The sequence below is a fragment of the Nomascus leucogenys genome, chromosome 3 (genome assembly GCF_006542625.1).
Source record: "Nomascus leucogenys isolate Asia chromosome 3, Asia_NLE_v1, whole genome shotgun sequence".
NCBI lineage: Eukaryota > Metazoa > Chordata > Mammalia > Primates > Hylobatidae > Nomascus > Nomascus leucogenys.
Window position 1 is genome coordinate 42,753,062 of NC_044383.1, and position 20,959 is coordinate 42,774,020.

General features: G+C 41.6%; 1 protein-coding gene across 3 annotated transcripts in view; it reads left to right on the top strand.

The window, feature by feature from the left end:
* Window positions 1–603: 603 nt before the first annotated feature.
* Window positions 604–20,959, top strand: part of HTR7 (5-hydroxytryptamine receptor 7) — a 113,159-nt gene continuing 92,803 nt past the window's right edge. For all 3 annotated transcript variants that reach the window (XM_030802549.1, XM_030802558.1, XM_030802546.1), the window contains exon 1: window positions 604–1,520. In XM_030802549.1, coding sequence (XP_030658409.1) covers window positions 982–1,520 — 539 coding nt within the window. In that variant the 5' untranslated portion in view covers window positions 604–981. The remainder of the gene's footprint in view (window positions 1,521–20,959) is intronic.

Consider the following 20,959-nt stretch of genomic DNA (forward strand, 5'->3'; position numbering starts at 1 on the left):
CCAGGGGCTTAAGGAATCCCCCTCCCTCCTTTTTTTCTTTCTTCCTCCTCTCGGAGCTCCCACCCTCACCCCATTCGACTGCTTCTTTTCCGTCTTCGCTTCTTCCCATAAGCGGTCAAAATAGAAAATGGAAGTACCTATTTGTTGCTTAGTGTAGTGCTCAGAGAGGTTTTTGTTGTTGTTTAATTAAGAAAAATAAAATCCCCCTCTAGGTTCTTCATTTCGCAATGAGCCCGAACATCCGCTGGCTCATTAGGCCTCTTAACAAAAGAAAAATGCCCCCACTGAACTGTGGCTGACTACTGTGCGGAGGCTGGGGTCGGCCGGAGTGGTTCTGAGTATCTATCATGCGGCATGAACAGCTTCCCGGGCGAAGGGACCCGGGATCCCGGGAGGCGCGTGCAGCGCCGCCCCCTCACAGTAGGGAGGCGCGGGAGAGGCGGCGGTCCCTGCCCAGCCTGGGTATCCCGTCCCAGGAGCGCGAGGGAGCGGGCAGCGGCCGGAGGCGGCGGCGGCGGCGGCGGCGGGGACGCGGCGCGGCTGCCGCAGGGGAGCGGCGGCGGCGGCGGCGGCGGCGGCGGGCGCGAGGGGCGGGGCGCACTCGCAACTTCTGCCGCTGCCGCTGCCGCTGCCGCTGCCTCCCGGGCGCTCTCGGCCCAGCCGAGCTGTTGCTGCGAACTGTGGAGCTGCCGGCGGAGCCCGGCCCGAGCTCCCTCGACTCTGCGCGTCCCAGGCGTCCGTCGGGCGCCGAGGCGCCTCCCGCAGGGAGTCCCCGTGAGGCCGCGCTGCCGCGTTACCCGCAGCGGCCGGGGGTCCGGGGAGTGCGGGACTCTGAGACCGAGCCAGGCGCCCCCCAGCGGTCGGCGCGGGCCCCATGGCTGGGCCGGGAGGAGCGGAACCGGCGAGGTGAAGCCCCGGGGCCGGCAGCCGGAGCGCGTGGCGGGGGCGCCGGCTCCATGGGCAGCTGCACACGGCGGCGCGATGATGGACGTTAACAGCAGCGGCCGCCCGGACCTCTACGGGCACCTCCGCTCTTTCCTTCTGCCAGAAGTGGGGCGCGGGCTGCCCGACCTGAGCCCCGACGGTGGCGCCGACCCGGTCGCGGGCTCCTGGGCGCCGCACCTGCTGAGCGAGGTGACAGCCAGCCCGGCGCCCACCTGGGACGCGCCCCCGGACAATGCCTCCGGCTGTGGGGAACAGATCAACTACGGCAGAGCCGAGAAAGTTGTGATCGGCTCCATCCTGACGCTCATCACGCTGCTGACGATCGCGGGCAACTGCCTGGTGGTGATCTCCGTGTGCTTCGTCAAGAAGCTCCGCCAGCCTTCCAACTACCTGATCGTGTCCCTGGCGCTGGCCGACCTCTCGGTGGCTGTGGCGGTCATGCCCTTCGTCAGCGTCACCGACCTCATCGGGGGCAAGTGGATCTTTGGCCACTTTTTCTGTAATGTCTTCATCGCCATGGACGTCATGTGCTGCACGGCCTCGATCATGACCCTGTGCGTGATAAGCATTGACAGGTAAGGGCCGGACCGCCCCGTCCCAGGCTCTGGCTGGGGACCGGCTGGCAGCTCAGCCCCGCGCGCTCTCCTTTCCTGGGAGGATCAAGCCAGACTTCAAGGCGGGATGAAGGGCTGCGCTTAAAACACCGCTCCCCCCAAATCCACCCTGCACCAACCAAACTTCGGTTACGGCATAGCCTATGCACATCTTTAAAAGAAAAACCCGAAATGTTCTGGTTTACTGTAGTGACGAATTTAAGACCAAAGTTAAGAGTATTTTAAGCCTTAGCATTTCCACCAGGGCGTCCCTTGCCTTGGTTTTTGGAAGGAAGGGATTTGATGCTCCCTGACTTGATCAAGCCTTGCTGTGAGTCTTAAAGAGTCATTAAAAAAAAAAAAAAATCAGTCGGAGAAAAGCCACCTTGCTTCCCTCATTGTGGGAGCTACTCCCTAGGCCAGTGAAAAGACCTTGGATGGCTCTAGAATTGGGGTCTGCATGTCTTAGACATTGCATCCTTATGATGGTCAGTTCGGAATCGCATTCTTGCTTGTGGAAGTCTGATTTTAATGTTTGATAATGCTGTCTGTATCTTGCGAGCTTACTGACTGGAGCCTTACTCCAGGTCTGAATGGCTGGTTCTAGCCTTTCATCATAGCCCTTGGGAACCTTCTCTTGAGAACTCCCCCATTGGAGTAATTGAAACAGAGGCTGACCATCTGTCAGGGATGCTAGGGGAAAAATTCCTGCCTTGGGTGTCATATTGAACTAGGAGACCCACAGGGTTTCTTCAGACTGTAAGGTTACAGGCTTTTGAAATGGAGCTAGTCTTTGACCCTTGAAATATTATGCAGTTGACAACTTCAAGTATGGTCTCAATCCTCTTTGGCCTAAAACTCTATTTCACTTGAAACTGAAATATGAGACCTTAATATTCACACTCAGAATTTTGCCGGTGTTTCAGGACTAGTATCCTGTTGTGTTTAATGATACAGAGAAATGGTTGCTTATTTTCTTAGTGGATCTATAGAACCTTTATATATGTAGACCTTTCAGCCTAGGGGAAATAATTGATGCCTCCACACTTAAAATGACAGTGCCTCAAAGGATGGTCTAGCATGAAACTGAGACTTTCCTTTTTTTCTTCTTGAAAACACTGCTGTTTGTGGTTTGCTGGTACTTAAAATGTTATGCTGTGTATGTTTTTTGCTTGACCAGGGTTTATAGTTACTAAATAAAGGAAATAATAGAAAAGGGAATATTTTCAAGAAGAAAAACACATTGTAGCTCCATTTAGCTAATAATTTAGGTTATTTTTCTTTAAATTGATTCTACCATTTTATATATCATGGTAGAAGCTGCTGACAGCAAACAAGGAATTATTTAAGAGCAGAGCATGAACTGCATATGTGAGAATATTAGCACCAAATTTGGCAGCTGAAGTTCTGAATTACATAGTTAAGAATGACAAAAACATATGCATTTACAGTCAGGCTGTGGCAACTGGAATTAGGAGAGTGCACTCAATACACATAGTAAGTAAATACATGAATTATAAGCACAGAAATCTGACTGCTCAGCCAACCAAAACAGAGCATCCTGCATGAATGGAGTCCTTTTAAGTGGAACTTAGTGTAATAAAACAAATAACGGTTTATGCTGCAAGTACTGTATTTATAACCATTTTTTAAAATTTCACAGTTGATAAATGTTACATAAATAGTACCTTGTGCTAATTTGTCTCCTAAGACAGCCAGTGTTTCTCTTCTTCTGGGCTACATTGAGGTTTGGCTGAGATCACCTTGTGATTCCTATACATGAGCTAAAGGCATTCTTCACTCAGCGTGCGTGTGTGACTTAGCATCGGCAGGCATGTCCTGAATACCGAGAAGAGATTAATCCTTCTTGGCAAGAGCTTAAAATTTGTTGTTAACTATATTCTTATGATTGTCACAAATTGTGGTAACATAGGCATATAGATTCTCCTTTTACCTATGAGAATTGCCCCATTGGTGAATTCTGCTTAAAAATTATTTTAGAAGATCAGCATATCATTTCTTTAGAGAAAATGAAGAATTGATAAAATTGGAAGACACAGACTAATTTTCTTCCAAGAACACTGAGAACTAAAAATGAGAAAAAAGGAAAATATATTATTTCTGAAAAGCATGTTTTCTGCAATTCCGTTGTAGAATATGACAGATGATATTAAATGTGCTGTGAAAATATGTAAAAAAAATTATCTTCATTCATTCCCTTGTTCATTCCCTCTTGAGTACCTAATATAGGTTACACTGTGCTTTGTGCATCATAATCAAAGATTAATTACAATATTGTTGCTTTTGTGCTCATACTGTATTTTGAGAGTTTGGATATCTGTTGGGCATTTAGCCTGTCTAAAATGGAACCTTTCATTTTTCTTAACCACTCCCCATCACACTGGGATGCTTTTCTAATGTAATGCCATACCGTTTTTCACAGGCTTCAGAGCTCCCATCCCGTGTCTTTTTCAGAAAATGACTTGTATTCATTGAAAAAGTAGCAGCCATCAGATGAGAACTTTTATCTTTCCCCCACCAAACAATCTGTCCTGCATATGTACCCTTCTTTTTACTTCTTTCCAGTTAAAAAGCAAAAAGACATTGTGAGCCAGCAAATACCAAACTACTTGGACTTTATATTCCATCTCCCCACCTTCTCAAGGACTTTGTTCCTTCATTGTTTCTTCATGTATGGTCTTTTTTGTTGTTGTTGTTTTGTTGTTTTTTTTGGGGGGTGGGGGCGGGGACAGAATCTCACTCTGTTACCCAGGCTGGAGTGCAGTGGTCCGATCTCTGCTCACTGCACCCTCTGCTTCCTGGGTTCAGGTGATTCTCGTGCCTCAGCCCCTGCAAATACCTAGGATTACAGGTGCACGCCACCATGCCCGGCTAATTTTTGAATTTTAGTAGACACGGGGTTTTGCCATGTTGGCAAACTCGTGACATCAACTGATCCGCCCACCTCGGCCTCCCAAAGTGCTGGGATTACAGGCGTGAGCCACCATGCCCAGCTCATTGATGGTCTTTCTTCAGCTTTTCCTTTCTACCGTGTCAGGTTCGTTTTTCTATCTTTTAAAACCCTTCTTTGGCCTCTGGCCTCACTTCTTCCTCCAGCCACTGCTCTGCTTCACAGTTAAGCTGCTCAAAGAATTGTATCCATAAGTTGTGTTTTCTTCCTTACACTTTAGATAGATGACTTTGATGCTCATCAGGTTTACTGCAATATTCTAATTGGCTTTCCTGGTTCCACTTCTGTCCAGCCCCAATCTATTCCCTAAGAAGAAGCAAGAATGGTCTATTTAGAAACTTTTTAAAGTGAAATAATTTACATATAATGACATGCACAGATGTTAAATATTCAATTTGTATGTTGACAAATATATATACCTCCGTGACCAATGTTCTAATCAAGATATGGAATATCTTGTCATCCAAGAAAGTTCCCTTGTGCTAATTTAAGAATGATCTTTTAAAAATAGAAATCAAATTACCAGCCAGATGTGGTGACTCACAACTGTAATCCCAGCACTTTGGGAGGCCGAGGCTGGAGGATTGCTGGAGCCCTGGAGTTCAAGACCAGCCTGGGCAACGTAGGGAGACTCCCATCTCTACGGAAAAAAAAAAAAAAAAAGAAAAGAATGAAAAAAGCTAGGCATGGTGTCAAATGCCTGTGGTCTCAATTACTTGGGAAGCTGAGGTGGGAGGATCACTTTGGCCCAGGAGGTTGAGGCTGCAGTGAGCCATGATTACACCACTGCACTCTAGCCTGGGCAATAGAGTGAGGCACTGTCTTGAAAAAAAAAAAAAAAAAGAAATCAAATTACTTTTTATGTATAGTTTTAAAACATGAAAAATAGTTTTACATATCATTTAGGGGAGCTTGTAGAAAGAATAAAAGTATAAAATAGTGCAAGGGAGTGGTTGACACCAAATTCAGGACAGTGGTTTATCTCTGGTGGGGTGGGTGGAGATGTAATCAGTAGTATATATATCACCTATATTGGTAATGTTTCGTTTCTTAATCTTGGTGGTGGATATAGACTTATTATCCATTGTATAACTTTTTGTATGACTGAAATATTTGTTAAAACTTTTTGAAATTCATATAGAAAAGTATATGTATGTGCACAATTCTAAATAGGAAGCTTGATGAATTTCCACATCCATGTAAACAACTATATTAAGAAATAGAACACTGGCAACCTCCCAGAGGTCCCCTCCTCTCCTTTTCTAGTTTCTATTGCCTGCAAAGAGAACCATTGTCCTGACATTAGCATCATACATTGGGGTTTTGCTTGGCTGGAACTTCATATAAATGGAATTGTATAGTATGTACTCTTTTGAATCTGGCTTCTATTTCTCAACATAATGTCCGTGAGAGTCATCTGTAGTTTTTAGCCTATCAGTGGTTCATTCATTTTTATTGATAAGTAGTATTCCATTGTATAAATATACCATAATTTGCTTATCCATTCACTGTAGATGGACATTTGAGTTTTTTCTAGTTTCTGGCTATCTCTAATAGTGCTGCTCTGAACATTTATTTGTGTACAAGTCATTTGTGGATATGTTTAAATTTATTTTGGGGAAATACAATCCTAGGTAATAAGGTACTTTGGAACATTTTAATTTTATCTATCCCCTCACACCTTTTATGTTATTATTGTCATTCATTTTATGTCTACAGATTATTAAAACCCATTAGATATTATTTTTATTGTTGTAACAGTCAGTATTCATTCTTCTTTGCCTACATGTTCATCTTTTCCATTGTTCTTTTTTTTGCATTACTACATTTTCATCTGAGATCATTTTCTTCTGCCCAATTAGATGCCTGTTAGCATTATTATTTTTTTAAATTAAAAACTTTTTTTTTTTTTTTTACTTTACATAAAGAGACAGAGTCTCGCCATGTTGCCCAGGCTGGTCTTGAACTCCTGGCCTCAAGTAATTCTCTCACCCTGGCCTCCCAAAGTGCTGAGATTACAGATATGACCCATCATGCCCGGCCCAGCATTATTTTTTTACTGAATGCATTAGTCTGTTCTCATGCTGCTAATAAAGACATACCCAAGACTGGGTAATTTATAAAGGAAAGAGGTTTAATTGACTCACAGTTCCACATGGCTGGAGAGGCCTCACAATCATGGTGGAAGGTGAAGGGGAAGCAAGGCATGTCTTTCATGGCATCAGGCAAGAGAGAGCTTGTGCACGGGAACTCCCATTTATAAAACCATCAGATCTTGTGAGACTTATTCACTACCAGGAGAATGGTATGGGGGAAACCACCCCCATGATTCAGTTATCTCCACCTGGCTCTGCCCTTGACGTGTGGGGATTATTACAATTCAAGGTGAGATTTGGGTGGGGACACAGCCAAACCATATTACTGAGGGTTTGCTAGTGACAAATCCTCTCAATTCTTACTTGTCTGAAAATGTCTTTGTTTCAGCTTCTTTCTTTTTTTTTAAGACAGAGTCTCACTCTGTAGCCTAGGCTGGAGTGTAGTGGCGCGATCTCAGCTCACTGCAAGCTCCACCTCCTGGACTCATGCCATTCTCCTGCCTTAGCCTCCCAAGTAGCTGGGACTACAGGCGTCTGCCACCACGCCCTGCTAATTTTTGTATTTTTAGTAGAGACGGGATTTCACCATGTTAACCAGGATGGTCTTGATCTCCTGACCTCGTGATCCGCCTGCCTCGGCCTCCCAAAGTGCTGGGATTGCAGGTGTGAGCCAATGCACCCAGCCTCAGCTTCATTTTTGAATGATATTTTCACTGAGTATGGAATTTTATATTTCTAGTTTTTTTCCCCAGAACTTTAAAACATTGTTCCATTGTCTTCTGACTGCCATAATTTCTGTTGAAAAATCAGCCATTAGCCAACATTATTATGACTCCATGGAAGGTAATATGTCTTTTTTACCCTGACTTCTAGGGTTTTGTCTTTGTCTTTAATTTTTATCAGTTTTTCTGTGATGTCTCTAGGTCTGGCTTTATTGATTTTTTGTTGTTATTGTTGTTTATTTACTGTTAACCCTGTTTGGGGTTCCTAATGATTTTTAAAATTTGTGTATTGATATCTTTAATCAGTTTTCTGTTATCTTGTCAAACACTACTACTGTTCCATTCTTTGCTTTTCTATGTCTTCAAACATATGTATTGTAGACCTTTTTACTCTGTCACACATATTTCTTACTCTTTTCTATATTTTCCATTTTATGTTTTACCTCTGTGCTCGAGTTTTGAAAAAATTTTGACCAGCCTTCCAATTTGTTAATTGTCTCTTCTACTATGTCTAATCTGTTGTTCAATCTTATCTATTGAGTTAATTTCCATAATAGTATTTTACAATTCTAGACATTCCATTTAAGCTTTTTAAATTGATTCTGATTTTTTTGGTGAAATTCTCTACCTTTTTGTCTAATTTCTTCATCTTGTTATATATTTTAGTATATTAATCATAGTTTGACTCTTTGTTTCCTGACTCCAATATCTGAATCACTTGTGGTTTCTTTATGTGATCTGCTTTTTTCTCTGGGTTTTTGGTCTGTGTCTTGGCATGCCTAGCAAATGTTGATTGTATATTCATCATATTGCATGAAAAATTGTAGATGCTGTAGATGATGTTATTTTGTTCCAGAGAAAATGGTAGGCAGGCATATTGGACAACTGATTATTTTAATCCAATTAGGGACTGAGCTGAACATAGGCTGTATTTTAGTTCTGATAGAGCTCTGCCACTGCCAGATGCCTCTTTCTAGGATGTAGCCTTCTTAGGATTTCAGCCCAATGACTTCTACCCCTGGCTAGTTCAGAACTTTAAATGTTCTTTCCTCAAAACTGTGAGACTATCAAGCATGGCTTCTTAGCCTCCTGCCTTATGCAGTCTCAGAATTCAGCAAATGTTTTGAGGGAAATATCAAACAGGTGCTGGGCTTAGGTTTCACTGGCATCTTTGCCTTTTAGGCCTCTGACTTTTGCCTATCTCCAAAAGACTGCCAAATGCTCTTCTGGTGTTTTTGCCCCTTATTAGCAACTCTCTGCTGAGGCTCTTTACCTGGATCCTTAGCCCCTTACCTTTCACCCAATTTTGGCAAGTGCCCCAAGGGAAAGAGCAGCTGCACAATATTGGCTTGCTTCCCTGTGCTTCTGTCTTCTCTAGGATTTTGTTCCCTGAAGTCCTGGTTGTCTCAACAACTGCTTGATGCTTTCGGGCATCACAGCGTGCAGGCGTGTGTGAGTGTGTGTGTATTTGTGCTTTATCCAGCTTTTAAAGTGGCTTTCAGCAGAAGCATTGGTCTGAAGTATCAAACAACCCCATCATAGCTAGAAGTGGCTATGTGCCTGAAATATTTTAAATGTATGCTAATATAGAAATATAATTATGTAAATTTCCTGCTTAAAATTTTTCATTTTTGTTTCATTTCACTTGGAATAAAATTCACTCTTTAGCACATGTAGGAGGTCCTTGGTTTGTCCTGTCTCACTCCTCAACATCTTGAACTGCATTCTGTTTTGTTCGCCACATTCCAGTCACATTGACCTTTCTCAGTTTCTCTATTGTATCAGATTCTTTCCTGCATCAGGTTTACTCCATGAAAACTCACCAACTAATATATTTGTGAAACTGATTTTACATCTGAAGTTCTGTTCTCTAATATATATTTTTTAATTCTAAGTTGGAAAGTTTAAGTGTTTAACCCTCTAGACTGACAACAATTAAAATGTCAAAAAACTACCAAGTGTTGGGAAGGATATGGAGCAAAGGGAATTTACATACATTACTAGTGGGATTATAAATTGGTGAACTACTTTGCAAATAGTTTAGTGTTATCATGCAATGTTAAAAATGCATACACCCTAAGACCCTGTTATTTTATCACCAGGTATATATCAGAAAGATGCTTGTCCACCAAAAGTCTTCTACAAGAATATTTATAGTATCCACAAACTTGAAACCTTAAAACTTGAAATAATACACCTGTGTGTCAGTAGTAGAATGAATAAATAAATTGTGTTATATTCATACAACAGAATGCTATCTAGGAGTGTTTATCAAACTTGAATGTGCATCAGAACTACCTGGAGAGCTTATTAAAACACAGATTGTTGGGCCTCACCCCAGACCTTACCAAATCAGAAACCTTACCCCAAGAGTTTCCGATTTCAAAAGTTTGGAGTTGGGCTAAGAATGTACAGTTCACATAAATTCCCAGGTGATTCTGATGCTTCTGGTCTTGGGATCTTACTTAGAGAAGTATTAATATACAGCAATGAAAATGAACAAATTCTAACTACACACAGCAACCAAGTGAATCTCATGAAGTAATTTAAGTGATTTTTTGTTATATAAATTTTGAAACATATTTTAAAGTCAAGTATACTATAATGAGTCTGATGTATCCATTATCCGTCTTCAACAGTGATCAACTGATGGTCAATTTATTCAAAATATACTTTGCAACTCTTCCTTCATCCAATTATTTTAAATCAAATTTCAGATGTCATATCATTTCACTGATAAATATTTTATGGTTACAAATGTAAGGCTGAGCAGAAGCAGCAAAGTATAAAGTATATACATATGTGATTCCATTCAAATAAAAATTTTAAATAGACAAAAATATTTTTAGGGTTGTACGTAAGTGGTAATATTATAAAGAAAAGGAAGGAACTGTGTATCATAAGAACAAAGAGGCCAGGCACAGTGGCTTACACCTATAATGCCAGCACTTTGGGAGGCTGAGGTGGGCAGATCACCTGAGGTCGGGAGTTCGAGACCAGCCTCACCAACATGGAGAAGCCCCGTCTCTACTAAAAATACAAAATTAGCTGGGTGTGGTGGCGCATGCCTGTAATCCCAGCTACTCGGGAGGCAGGAGAATCGCTTGAACCCGGGAGACTGAGGTTGCAGTGAGCCGAGATTGCACCATTGCACTCCAGCCTGGGCAACACGAGCAAACCCTGTCAAAAAAAAAAAAAAAAAAAAAAAAGAACGAAGAGAGTGATTGCTTTTAGATGGGATGGAGAAAACTGAAATCAGAGCGGCATGCTTCTAAGGTGGTGTAGTGTTTTCTTTCTTGACTGGAGTGGTAATTACACAAGGGTTAACTTAATTATTGTTAAAGTGTCTATGTATATTTTAGGCACTTTCCTGTATATGTATTTTATTTTATAATGAAAGGGGCAAAAGTATGTATTTGATACATCTCGTGAGGTAGATTTGGATTAAGTCAGCTATATGATTAATCTGAGCAGATATAGTTATTGTTTTAATGCTGTCAGCAACCATTAGTTTTTAGCTTTGTGTATGAGGGCAGGGGCCAACTTTGGGTTGTTCATGGTTACAGGAACTCATCTGCCTTATTTGCAAGAGCTGTAATATTTAGCTCTGATTGGTGTCTGGCTGAAGCCTTGCTTCCTCGCCAGGTACTATGACTCATTCCCTCTGATGATCTGAGTTCTGCTTTTGGCTTTAATTCTGCTTCAGTCAGCAGGGCAGGGTGCATTCTGGCTTCTCCAGACTCCTTTCACTTCAAAGGAAGTTATCCTTGCTCATCTCTAAAATTAATTTTCTGCTTGTAGATACATTTTAAGAATTGATGGAATCCTCTTCTGGCTTTGCTATGGGAAAGTGAGAAGGAGATGAAACGCGTCTTCTGCCCTGTTCTTTTGTGTAGTAACACTTAGCCACCAACTGCTTTTTTTTTTTCCTCTCATGTTAACTAACAGGAAGTAATGCTTCAGGGTAGAAATGATGATAGCTAATAGATGTTTAATGATTTATTGCTTACAGACCACTCCCAAATACAGAAATCTCCACTGATCTGCTCTACAACATTGTGAGGTGGGCATCGGTATCCCCACTTGCTGTAGGAGGAACTTGAGGCTCAGAGGGTAGAAGTGACTTGACAAGGACATACAGTTTGTATGGATGGAACTTGTATTCAAAGCTTGTTCAAATATTGTGTATTTATTTATATCTATATGTATAAGTATTTCTAAGGAAAATAATAAAAGTGGAGACATGGAACATTCCAGTCAAAGCAGCAGCAGATGCCAGGAACACAGAGGCACTGAATCAGTCTTTGAATGAACTCACAGAGAGGGAGCAGGAAGGCATTCTGAGTGAGGGAATAGCATAGGAGAAGCGCAAGTCAATAACCCTTCACCCCTTGCAGTAGATACTGCTGGTTGCCTACCCCAATCTCCATCCTCCCCTTCCTCCTTTAGTTGTGGGAATTCCTGCTTTGACCTGGGAATATGGCTGCCCAGAATAAAGGCTGCATTTCTTAGCCTCCCTTACAGCTAGATGTGGCCATGTTACTGAATTTGGGCTTGAGAGATGTTAGTAGAAGTATTATGTTTCAGCTTCCCAGAAACTGCCTTCAAGAAAATTGGTGTGTGCCGTCTTCCTATTTTCTGTCCTTTCCTCCATCTTCTTGCCTGGAATATGAAGATGGTGGCTAGAGCTCTGGCCATCTTAGTCAAGATGGACAAAAATGGCCATGCTTGTTAAAGAGGAGCAGTATGCTGGAAGGGTATCCTGGATCGTGGAGGACTGTCAACTCCACAGAATTGCTGGAACCTTGACTTCTTACTAATTGATGAACTAATACCATTATGTTGTTTATCACATGCAGCTGAACTTAATCTCAACTGCTAAACCTAGTACAAATTGGGTATCCCTGATCTGAAAGTCTGAAACCCAAAGTGCTCCAAGATTAGATCTTTGAGTACTGACATGATGCCACAAGTAGAAAAGTTCACACCTGACCTCATGTGATGGGCACACAAAATTATTTAAAATATTATATAAGATTACTGTCATATCATTTCACTGATATTTTGATTTTTGGGTACAAGGTAAATATAAAACATAAATGAATTTTGTGTTTAGACTTAGGTCCCATCCTCAAGATATTTTATTATGTATATGCACATATTTCAAAATATAAAAAAGGTTCCCAGCATTTTGGATCAGGCATACTCAACCTGTACACATTTCTTCTCCCTGTCACCCATCCTTCCCACAGATGTTCATATACACCTTTTTTTTCCACCTTGGCATATGATTCTGTTTTGAGAACAGGCAAAAGAGGACAATGTGTCTGAAGTGCTGGTCAGCCACAGCGTCTTGGGTGGCATTGGAACAGAGGGTGAGGTATCATGGAAACAAAATTCTTGGCCAGAAGATCATGGAGTGAAGGGTCTAGGGGGAAAGCTTATGGCTTCTGGGCACCAAGGGTGGCCATCCCAGGCAGGTGGTGGTCTTCTTGGCAGCCAGGCATCATGTGCAGTGCCAGGAAGTCTCCAGATGCAGGGCAGTGACCACTGGGGCACCACCTACACTTTCTAAAACTTCACTGTGAGAGTGTCACTGGGTCATGCGTCTTTGGAAACCCTTCAGGGATAACACTACCATTTTATGAATGCGTTTTGTGCTACTTAAGTTTCTAGACACTTGACACATGGCATCTCATCGAATCTTTACAATATCCTTGTGAGGGTGTTTTTTGAGTGTCTGTCGTTGAGTGACTCTGCTGGCCAAAGATGAACAAGACATATATGAACACTTTTAATACCATTCTATAGGTGAGGAAGCTGAGGAAACTCACATACATTGTATGTGACTGGAACAATGTCTGAATCCAAAGGTCATACGTATTTCACCATATCATTGTAGCCATTGCCTGCTATATGAGGAGGATATTGTTAGGATAGCATTCAAGGCTCTTTATCATTTGATTGCAGTCCCTTACAGCTTTAATCTGGCCAACTCTCTGAAGACACCCTCCTTTTCAACACTACATCAGAACGGAAATCGTGCTCTTACTTCCGTACCTTGTTCCTCGTCCAAGTTCCCATCCCATTAAGTGCCATCGGTTTGCACCCAGTTGCTTTGCTAGATACTTGAGTATTGTTTTTGAAACTTTCCACCTCAGCCTTCCACTTTCACTTACTGATCACCAAGTCCTTCTGATTGTGCCTATACAGCCCCCTACCCCCAACAACTCAACTTCAGCCCCTATCATCTTTCAGTTGGGCACTCACAGTAGCCTCTTGGCCTGGGTCTTCATCCTTGGACCCTGTTAATGCAGGGCGCACAACCCTGGCTGCATGTTAGAATCACCTGGGCAACTTTATACCAATGCTTGGGGAGACCCCCTGGAGATTCTTATTTAATTGATGCCAGGTGGGCCTGGGCATCACATCAGTATATTTGAAAATATCCCCCAGATGATCCCAATGTGCAGCCAGAGGGAGAACCCCTGAGCCAGACTGATCTTTAAAACATAAAAATGTGATTATATCCATGGTTCCCAAACTTATCTGCATATCAAAGTCACCTAGGAATCCCCTCAAAGCACTGGCCATACCAAGACTAATTAATTCATAGTATCTGGAAGTGGGACTCGTGCTTCCATATTTTTTGAAGCTCCCTAGTCTAATGTGCAGATAGGTTTGGGCACTACTGGGTCATGCTGTTCTCCTGTTCAGGTTATTTATTGGGTTCCCCTGGTCTTGGGATAAGATAGTAAATCTTTAATGTGACCTAAAATATTATATGATCTGGCCTCTGCCAATCTCACTAAATCAGGGGTTGGCAAACACTTTTTTTCTGTAAAGGTATAGGTAGTAAATATTTTAAGCTTGTGGACTGTAAGGTCTCTGTTGCAACTCCTCAACTCTGCCACTGTAGCATGAAAACAGCCATAGATAATACGTAAATGTGTGGGTGTGGCTGTGTTCCAATAAAGCTTTATTTATGGATACAGAAAATTGAATTTGATATAATTTTAACATATCATAAAATAGCATTCTTCTGGTTTTATTTTTTTCAACTAGTTAAAAATACAAAGACCGTTCTTAGCTGGGGGCCATACAAAAACAGACTGGGACCAGATTTGGTCCTACTGGAGCTTGCCAGCTTCTGCTCCAGATTTGATTTGGTTCCATTTAATTCTTTCCCTCCTTTCCTTCTTTCCCCCTTTCTTTTCTCCCATGTTTCCTTCCTTTCTTCCTACCTGCAACCAACTAACCAGTCATGTACCATATTGCCTCTCCTCCCCATATTTTGGCAGTTCTGGTCTTCTTTCAGTTCCTTGACATTTTGATGTTCAGGGTCTTCACATGTCTATTCATGTCTCCCCTGGAATACTCTTCTATCTCTTTAGCTGGGTAACTTTTATCACTCTTCAGGCAGGTCTTTGATTAGATATTACTAGGTCATGGACACATTTCTAGGATCCCCTATCTTAAACAGTCTTTTAACACCTTGCACTTTTTCTTCCTAATTCTCACCTCAATTTGTAATTAATGGTTTGTAAAATTAACTGTAATAAAGTCATGATTTGTGGGATCATCTGTACACTCTGCATAGCATGACCCAGGCTTATCTTGAAGACTGCATTGCCAGCCCCTTGGCATAGTACTTTGTACTTGGTAGGTGTTCAGTTAATCTTTGTGGATTGACTGTGGAAGGAAGGGAGGGAGGGAAGGAAGAAGGAAGGAAAGAAAAAAAAGGAGGGAAGGAAGTAGGAAGGAAGGAAAAAAAGGAGGGAAGAAAGGGAAGAAAAAAGGGAATGGTGCCTCTGATTCTCAAATCCACACATCTGGCCTTGACTTCTTATTCTGCATCTTCCTATAAGACATTCCTCTTTGTGGCAGTGGAGAAGTTTACTTGATAAACCAAGTTAGGATCAGGAGATGTCTGGTGAAAACAGAAGCAGTGTGGAGGCAGTGGGACAGTCCCAAGGGATGGCCTCATGAGAACATAGTAGGCTGGTGAGTTACTTCCTGTTCTGCAGAACGCCAACATTAGCAAAGCTGCCAGTGATGTGAAGGTCTTAGCAGCTTAGATCCAGGAGTTAGCTTTTTAGTATCATCAGTTCTGTGCTATGGAGCAGGATGAAACATAGGCAAAATTAAATGAAAATCTCAGGGTCCTTTTTTTTTTTTTTTCACTAAGTAAACACATTTTTGATGAAGGCCACACATCCCAGAAAGAAAGCCATGGGTGTCAGCCATGAAGGCAATAGCCAAGTAGAAGAGCATAACAACTGGCAGTAGCAATCCCATTGTTGGGTGCCAAGGGCTGTGCATGATTCATCTCATTGAATCCCCATGACCACTCTGTGGGCACACTCACACCCCCACCCCTACCCCTGGGTGATGAGGACAGGGAGGCTGATAGAGGTTAGGAGTACACAGCAAGAAAGGAGTGGTATCAGGTTTGGCCATGAGGAATGTCTGACTCCTGATCTGTCTTACCCCTTCATGCTGCTATAACAAAATACCCAAGACTGGGTAATTTATAAACAACAGAAATTTGTTTCTCACAGTTCTAGAGGCTGGGAAGTCCAAGATCAAGGCACAGGCAAGTTCCGTGTCTGGTAAAGACATAGTCTCTGCTTGCAAGATGGTGCCTTGTTGCTGCATCCTTATGTGGCAAAAGGAACAGAGGGAAAAAAGGCCTAGTGAATTTACTCCAGCCCTTTTATGAGGTTGCTAATCCCATCCATGAGGGCTGTAACCTCATGACTTAATCACCTCCCAAAAGTCCGCCTCTTAATACTATCACATTGAGGTTTAAGTTCCAACATATGAATTTTCGAGGGACATATACATTCAAACCATAGCAGGATCTTTTTTGTTGTTGCTGTATTTTTTTTTTTTTTTTTTGAGACAGAATCTTGCTCTATGCCCAGGCTGAAGTGGAGTGGCATGATCTTGGCTCACTGCAACCTCTGTCTCCTGGGTTCAAGCGATTCTTCTGCCTCAGCATTCCAAGTAGCTGGGATTACAGTCGTGCACCATCACGACTGGCTAATTTTTGTATTTTTAGTAGAAATGAGTTTTCACCTGATGGCCAGGCTGGTCTTGAGCTCCTGGCCTCAAGTGATTAGCCAACTTTGGCCTCCCAAGTTGCTGAGATTACAGGTGTGAGCCACCATGTGTGGCCAGCAGGGTCTTCCAAGGCTCAAGGGGGCACTGGCTTTGTGAACATGATTTATGAACCATGTCGACCATGGACCATTTTCTCTTGCCTTTCAGAGAAGAAGAGGATGTTAATAATAATTATTGGAATATAAATGTATAGTCTCATCTAAAACCCTTAGGATCAGAGGTATTTCAGAATTCAGAATTGTTTGGATTTTAGAAATGTAATTCAGTTAATATACTGTATATTACATAGCACCACAATGGGATCTGGGGCTGCATCCTAAACCAAATGTAAGAATAGTTATATTTAGTGGAGAAAATTAAGACTATAGTCATATCAATTCAAGTTAGGTTTTGTTGCCAGATCAGTTTGCCACAAGTTTGACAGGCAAAATCATAGCTCCCCTAATTCCTAACTATGTCCTAATTCCTGGAACCTGTAAATATATTACCTTACATAGCAAATTGGGGGAATGAAGGTAGCAGGTGGAATTAAGGTTGTTAATCAGCTGACTTTAAAGTTGGAGAATTATCCTGGATTATCCAGATGTACACCATGTAATCACAAGGGTTCTTAAATGTGAAAGAATGAGGCAAGAGAGTCAGAGAGGGACATATGACAAAGGGAGCAGAGGTTGGAGTGATGTGATGTGAGAGGGACCCAGTCCACCAATGGTGGCTTTGAAGATGGAAGGGGGCCATGAGCCAAAGAATGGGAGAAGCCTCTAAAAGACGGAAAAGGTGATGAAATGAATCCTCTCTAGACTCTTCAGAAAGGAACACAGCCTGTAGACACCTTGATTTTAGTCCAGGGACCCACATTTGATTTCTGACCTACAAAACTGCAGGATAAAAAATTTTTGTTGTTTTAAGCCACTGAATTTGTGGGAACTTGTTACAGTAGCAGTAGAAATTAATACAACCAGTTTAAGAATGAGGTCTAATTTCAGAGCTTTTCAGGCTTTAGATTTATGGTTAAGAAATTGTAGACCTGTAAGTAGTCTTACTGTGCATTACTCAAGATACTAAGTGTCCTATTGAAGGCACTTTTATTATCGCCGTTTTACAGATGAGAAAGCTGAGGCTCCGAGAGATTAACAAATATGCCTAAGGTTGCAGAACTAATAAGTGACTAGTCTGGGACTTGAAGCCATGGCTCTTTTTCTGCTTCATAGCCTGTACTCTTAGACTGCTTGCTTCTAAGCAATTGTTGGTGCCTAGATTTGAGGCTTAAAGCTTTGACCAGTGTCAGGGACTGTACTTAATGCTGGGGATAAGGATGAACAAGTTAAAGATGAATACTGCCCAGGCCTTGGAGTCAACAGACCTGAGTTCAGGTCCTAAAATTTGACATTTGCAGTTCTGTGGCCATGTAGACATTATTTAACTTCTTTGAGATTCAGGATACTCATCTATAACATAGGTAATACTAATGCCTTCCCCATAGGTTTGTGATAGTTAATTGGGTTGGTGTAGGTGAAGTCTTTTGTCGCATGCTTGGCTAATACCAATTGTGCTGATAAATGTGAGCTGTTACACTTATTAGTAGTGTTGTTGTATTAATATTATGCTTCTCTAGTAAGGAACTTATTGTTGTAAATAGAGGAGTCAGGTCTCTAAGAAAAATTTGAACAGTTCTTAAAAATTGAAGAAGTTGAAAGAATAAGACAAACTCCATGCCTTTTGTCAGACAGGATTCCCTTCTCTTGGTTTCAGTGGCTGCTGTAAGTGTTGGGTGTTCAGGACAGTTGCATTGCATACTGCAGCTAAGTTTTCTGCATGTTTGGGGTGGGAGAATGAAGCAGCCTATCTGATCATTTGGCTTTACTCCTTTCCAGTGTCATTGCGGGCACTTTTATTATCCCCATTTTACAGACGAGAAAGTTGATCTCACTCCCTGCCATCAGTTAGATTTTGGGTTACAATGATGATTAAGGTATTATGGACTATCAGATGTAGTCCTTCACAGATTTAAGATAGAATATAAGCAGTGAGCTCTAACAGAGAGGCCAGATGTGTGTGTGTGTGTGTGTGTGTGTGTGTGTGTGTGTGTATGAGAGAGAGAGAGAGAGAGAGACAGATGGAGAGACAGACAGATGGAGAGATGGAGAGGAGAGAGGAAGAGATGATTGCATGCACAACCAAGTTAGAGAAGATGGTGGTGGTGAGATTTATTTAATAAGCAAACTGTTACTGCTTGCCTACAAGATATTTAAGAACTATGAGGATACAAAAGTGAATAAAGACACATTCCCATCCTTAACATGTTATCTAGTTGAGGGTAAATTAAGACTATTTCGTTCACATCAGAAAATTTAGAGCTTTTGAAAGTTAGGTTATAGATATTGCTTTACAATCAATTCCTGTGTGATATGACCTTTCTTGAAAGAGATATGAGTCATTTAGCTTCTAGTTGCAAACAATTGTGTTGTTTTATTAGCACTTCCATCAATAAAAACCCCGGTATTCTCTGGTCTGTTTTCCAACAGCCTTTTTGTGCCTGAAGAATTATTAAGGACCCCTGCAAAATGATGGCTCCTAGCTCAAACTTAAGTACTCACTCTTCTGATGTTGTATGTTAAAGTAAAGGATACCAATCTGGGACTGGGGACTATCTCTAGTGCATCTGTTTGGGGAGCTTTATTTCACCCATTTATCCAGTTTGTATTATCACTTTCATTATGCCCTCTGTTCTGATTCAAATCCCTGAGTATTCTATTTTTCTGGGCATGCTTATAACATATTCCACTCTCTAAAAGAGAGGCAGCTACATAGCTTTCTTCCTTTTAAATGGTTTTTTTCATCTGGAACATGAGGCAGAACCATCTACCAAAAAGGGGCTATCAATATTTATGGTCAAACATGGGGAGACTTAAAAGGCATGCTCCAATCCATCCATAATCAATCTGGTCCAGTTGCCTGAATATTTCACAATTGTATTCTGGGAAATGTATATTCTGTATGTTTGGATTAAAAAGTCTCTGCTATTTTCAGTAAAAGTCTTTGAAAATTCTTTCATGCTGATGAAAGGATTGTCTTACAATTTTTTATTTGATAGTTTTCTGAGTTCCACAGGCCCCTACTAATCCAGCTTCTTTTCTGGGCCACAAAGGTGATAGCCCTTTATTAGCAACTACTTAGCATAATAAAATTGCCTTTTCTTCTTATGTAAGTTATGGGGATTTATCTTTTTGCTTCTTTAATATTTATTGACTACCTAATCTATGTTGGTTACTCTTCCTTATCATAAGCAAGGCAAATAACACCTTTGCTCTCTAGGATCTTATATTCCAGTAAGAATAAACAGGTAGGTAAGAAACAGATAAGTTAAAACACACACACACATTAATTTGTTAGTAATAAGTGTCATGCATAATTAAAATAGGGCAATGTGTAAGAGTGGGTGATCATGGAAGGCCTTTCTGAGGAGGTGACATATAACTGAGATGTAAATGACATGAAGGAGCCAGCTGTGTGAAGATCAGGAAAAAGAGCTTTCTAGGCAGAGGCAGCAGCTGGCAGAAAGGCCCTGGGCCAGTGTGATTGGAGTAGAGAGATAAAAGGAAAACCTGGAAGGAGATGAGATTAGAGAAGTGTTGCAAATTATATTGGGATTCAGACCAGGTAAAGAGTTTGGACTTTATTCTAAGTGCTGCAGAACCACTGGAGACTTTGAAACATAGGGTGAAATGGTCTGGTTTTTAATTTTAATGGTTCATTGTGGTTACTTTGTGGAGAATGAAATGGAGGAGGGTGAGAATGAAAACTTGGAGACCAAGGGGAAGGCTTCTACATTAGTCAAGGCAAGAGGTAATTGTAGCTTGGACTGGGTTGGAGTAGTGGAGACAGAGGCAACTGGAGAAATTCCAGATCTGTCTTGGAGGTGTATCGGCAGGCCTTGCTGATGGACTGGATGTAGGCGCTGAGGGAGAGAGGCATAAAGGATGACTCTTGTGCTTTTGGCTCAAGCAATTCAGTAAATGGTGATACTGTTTACCATGATGTGACGGTAGTAGAATTGGTGGTAAAAATCAAGAGTTCTATTTTGACTGATAAATTTTATATCAATAGACATTTGGATATGAGTCTAGAATTCCAGAGAGAAATCAAGACTAGAGGTAAAAAATTGGGTGTCATTATAAATGATATTTCAGGCAATGGTGTAGGAGAGAGCAGATAGGAAAAGGGGTTTAAAAACCAAGCTTTGAGGAGATAAAATGTTTGGAGGTTAAGAGAAGGACGCAGCAAAGCTTAAAAAGGGATGGTTAGTCAGTGCAATATGAGGAACATCTGTCATGGAAATTAAGGGGAAAGTGTTTTGACAAAGATGGAATATAATCAAATTGGTGACCTTGAAGTCATTAGTGATCTTGAGTAGTTTTAGTGAAGAAGTCAGATGGAAGCCAGCAAGAGTTAGGTAAAGAGAAAATGAGAGGAAAGGAGAGATGGCAGCTAGAAGCAACTCTTCCA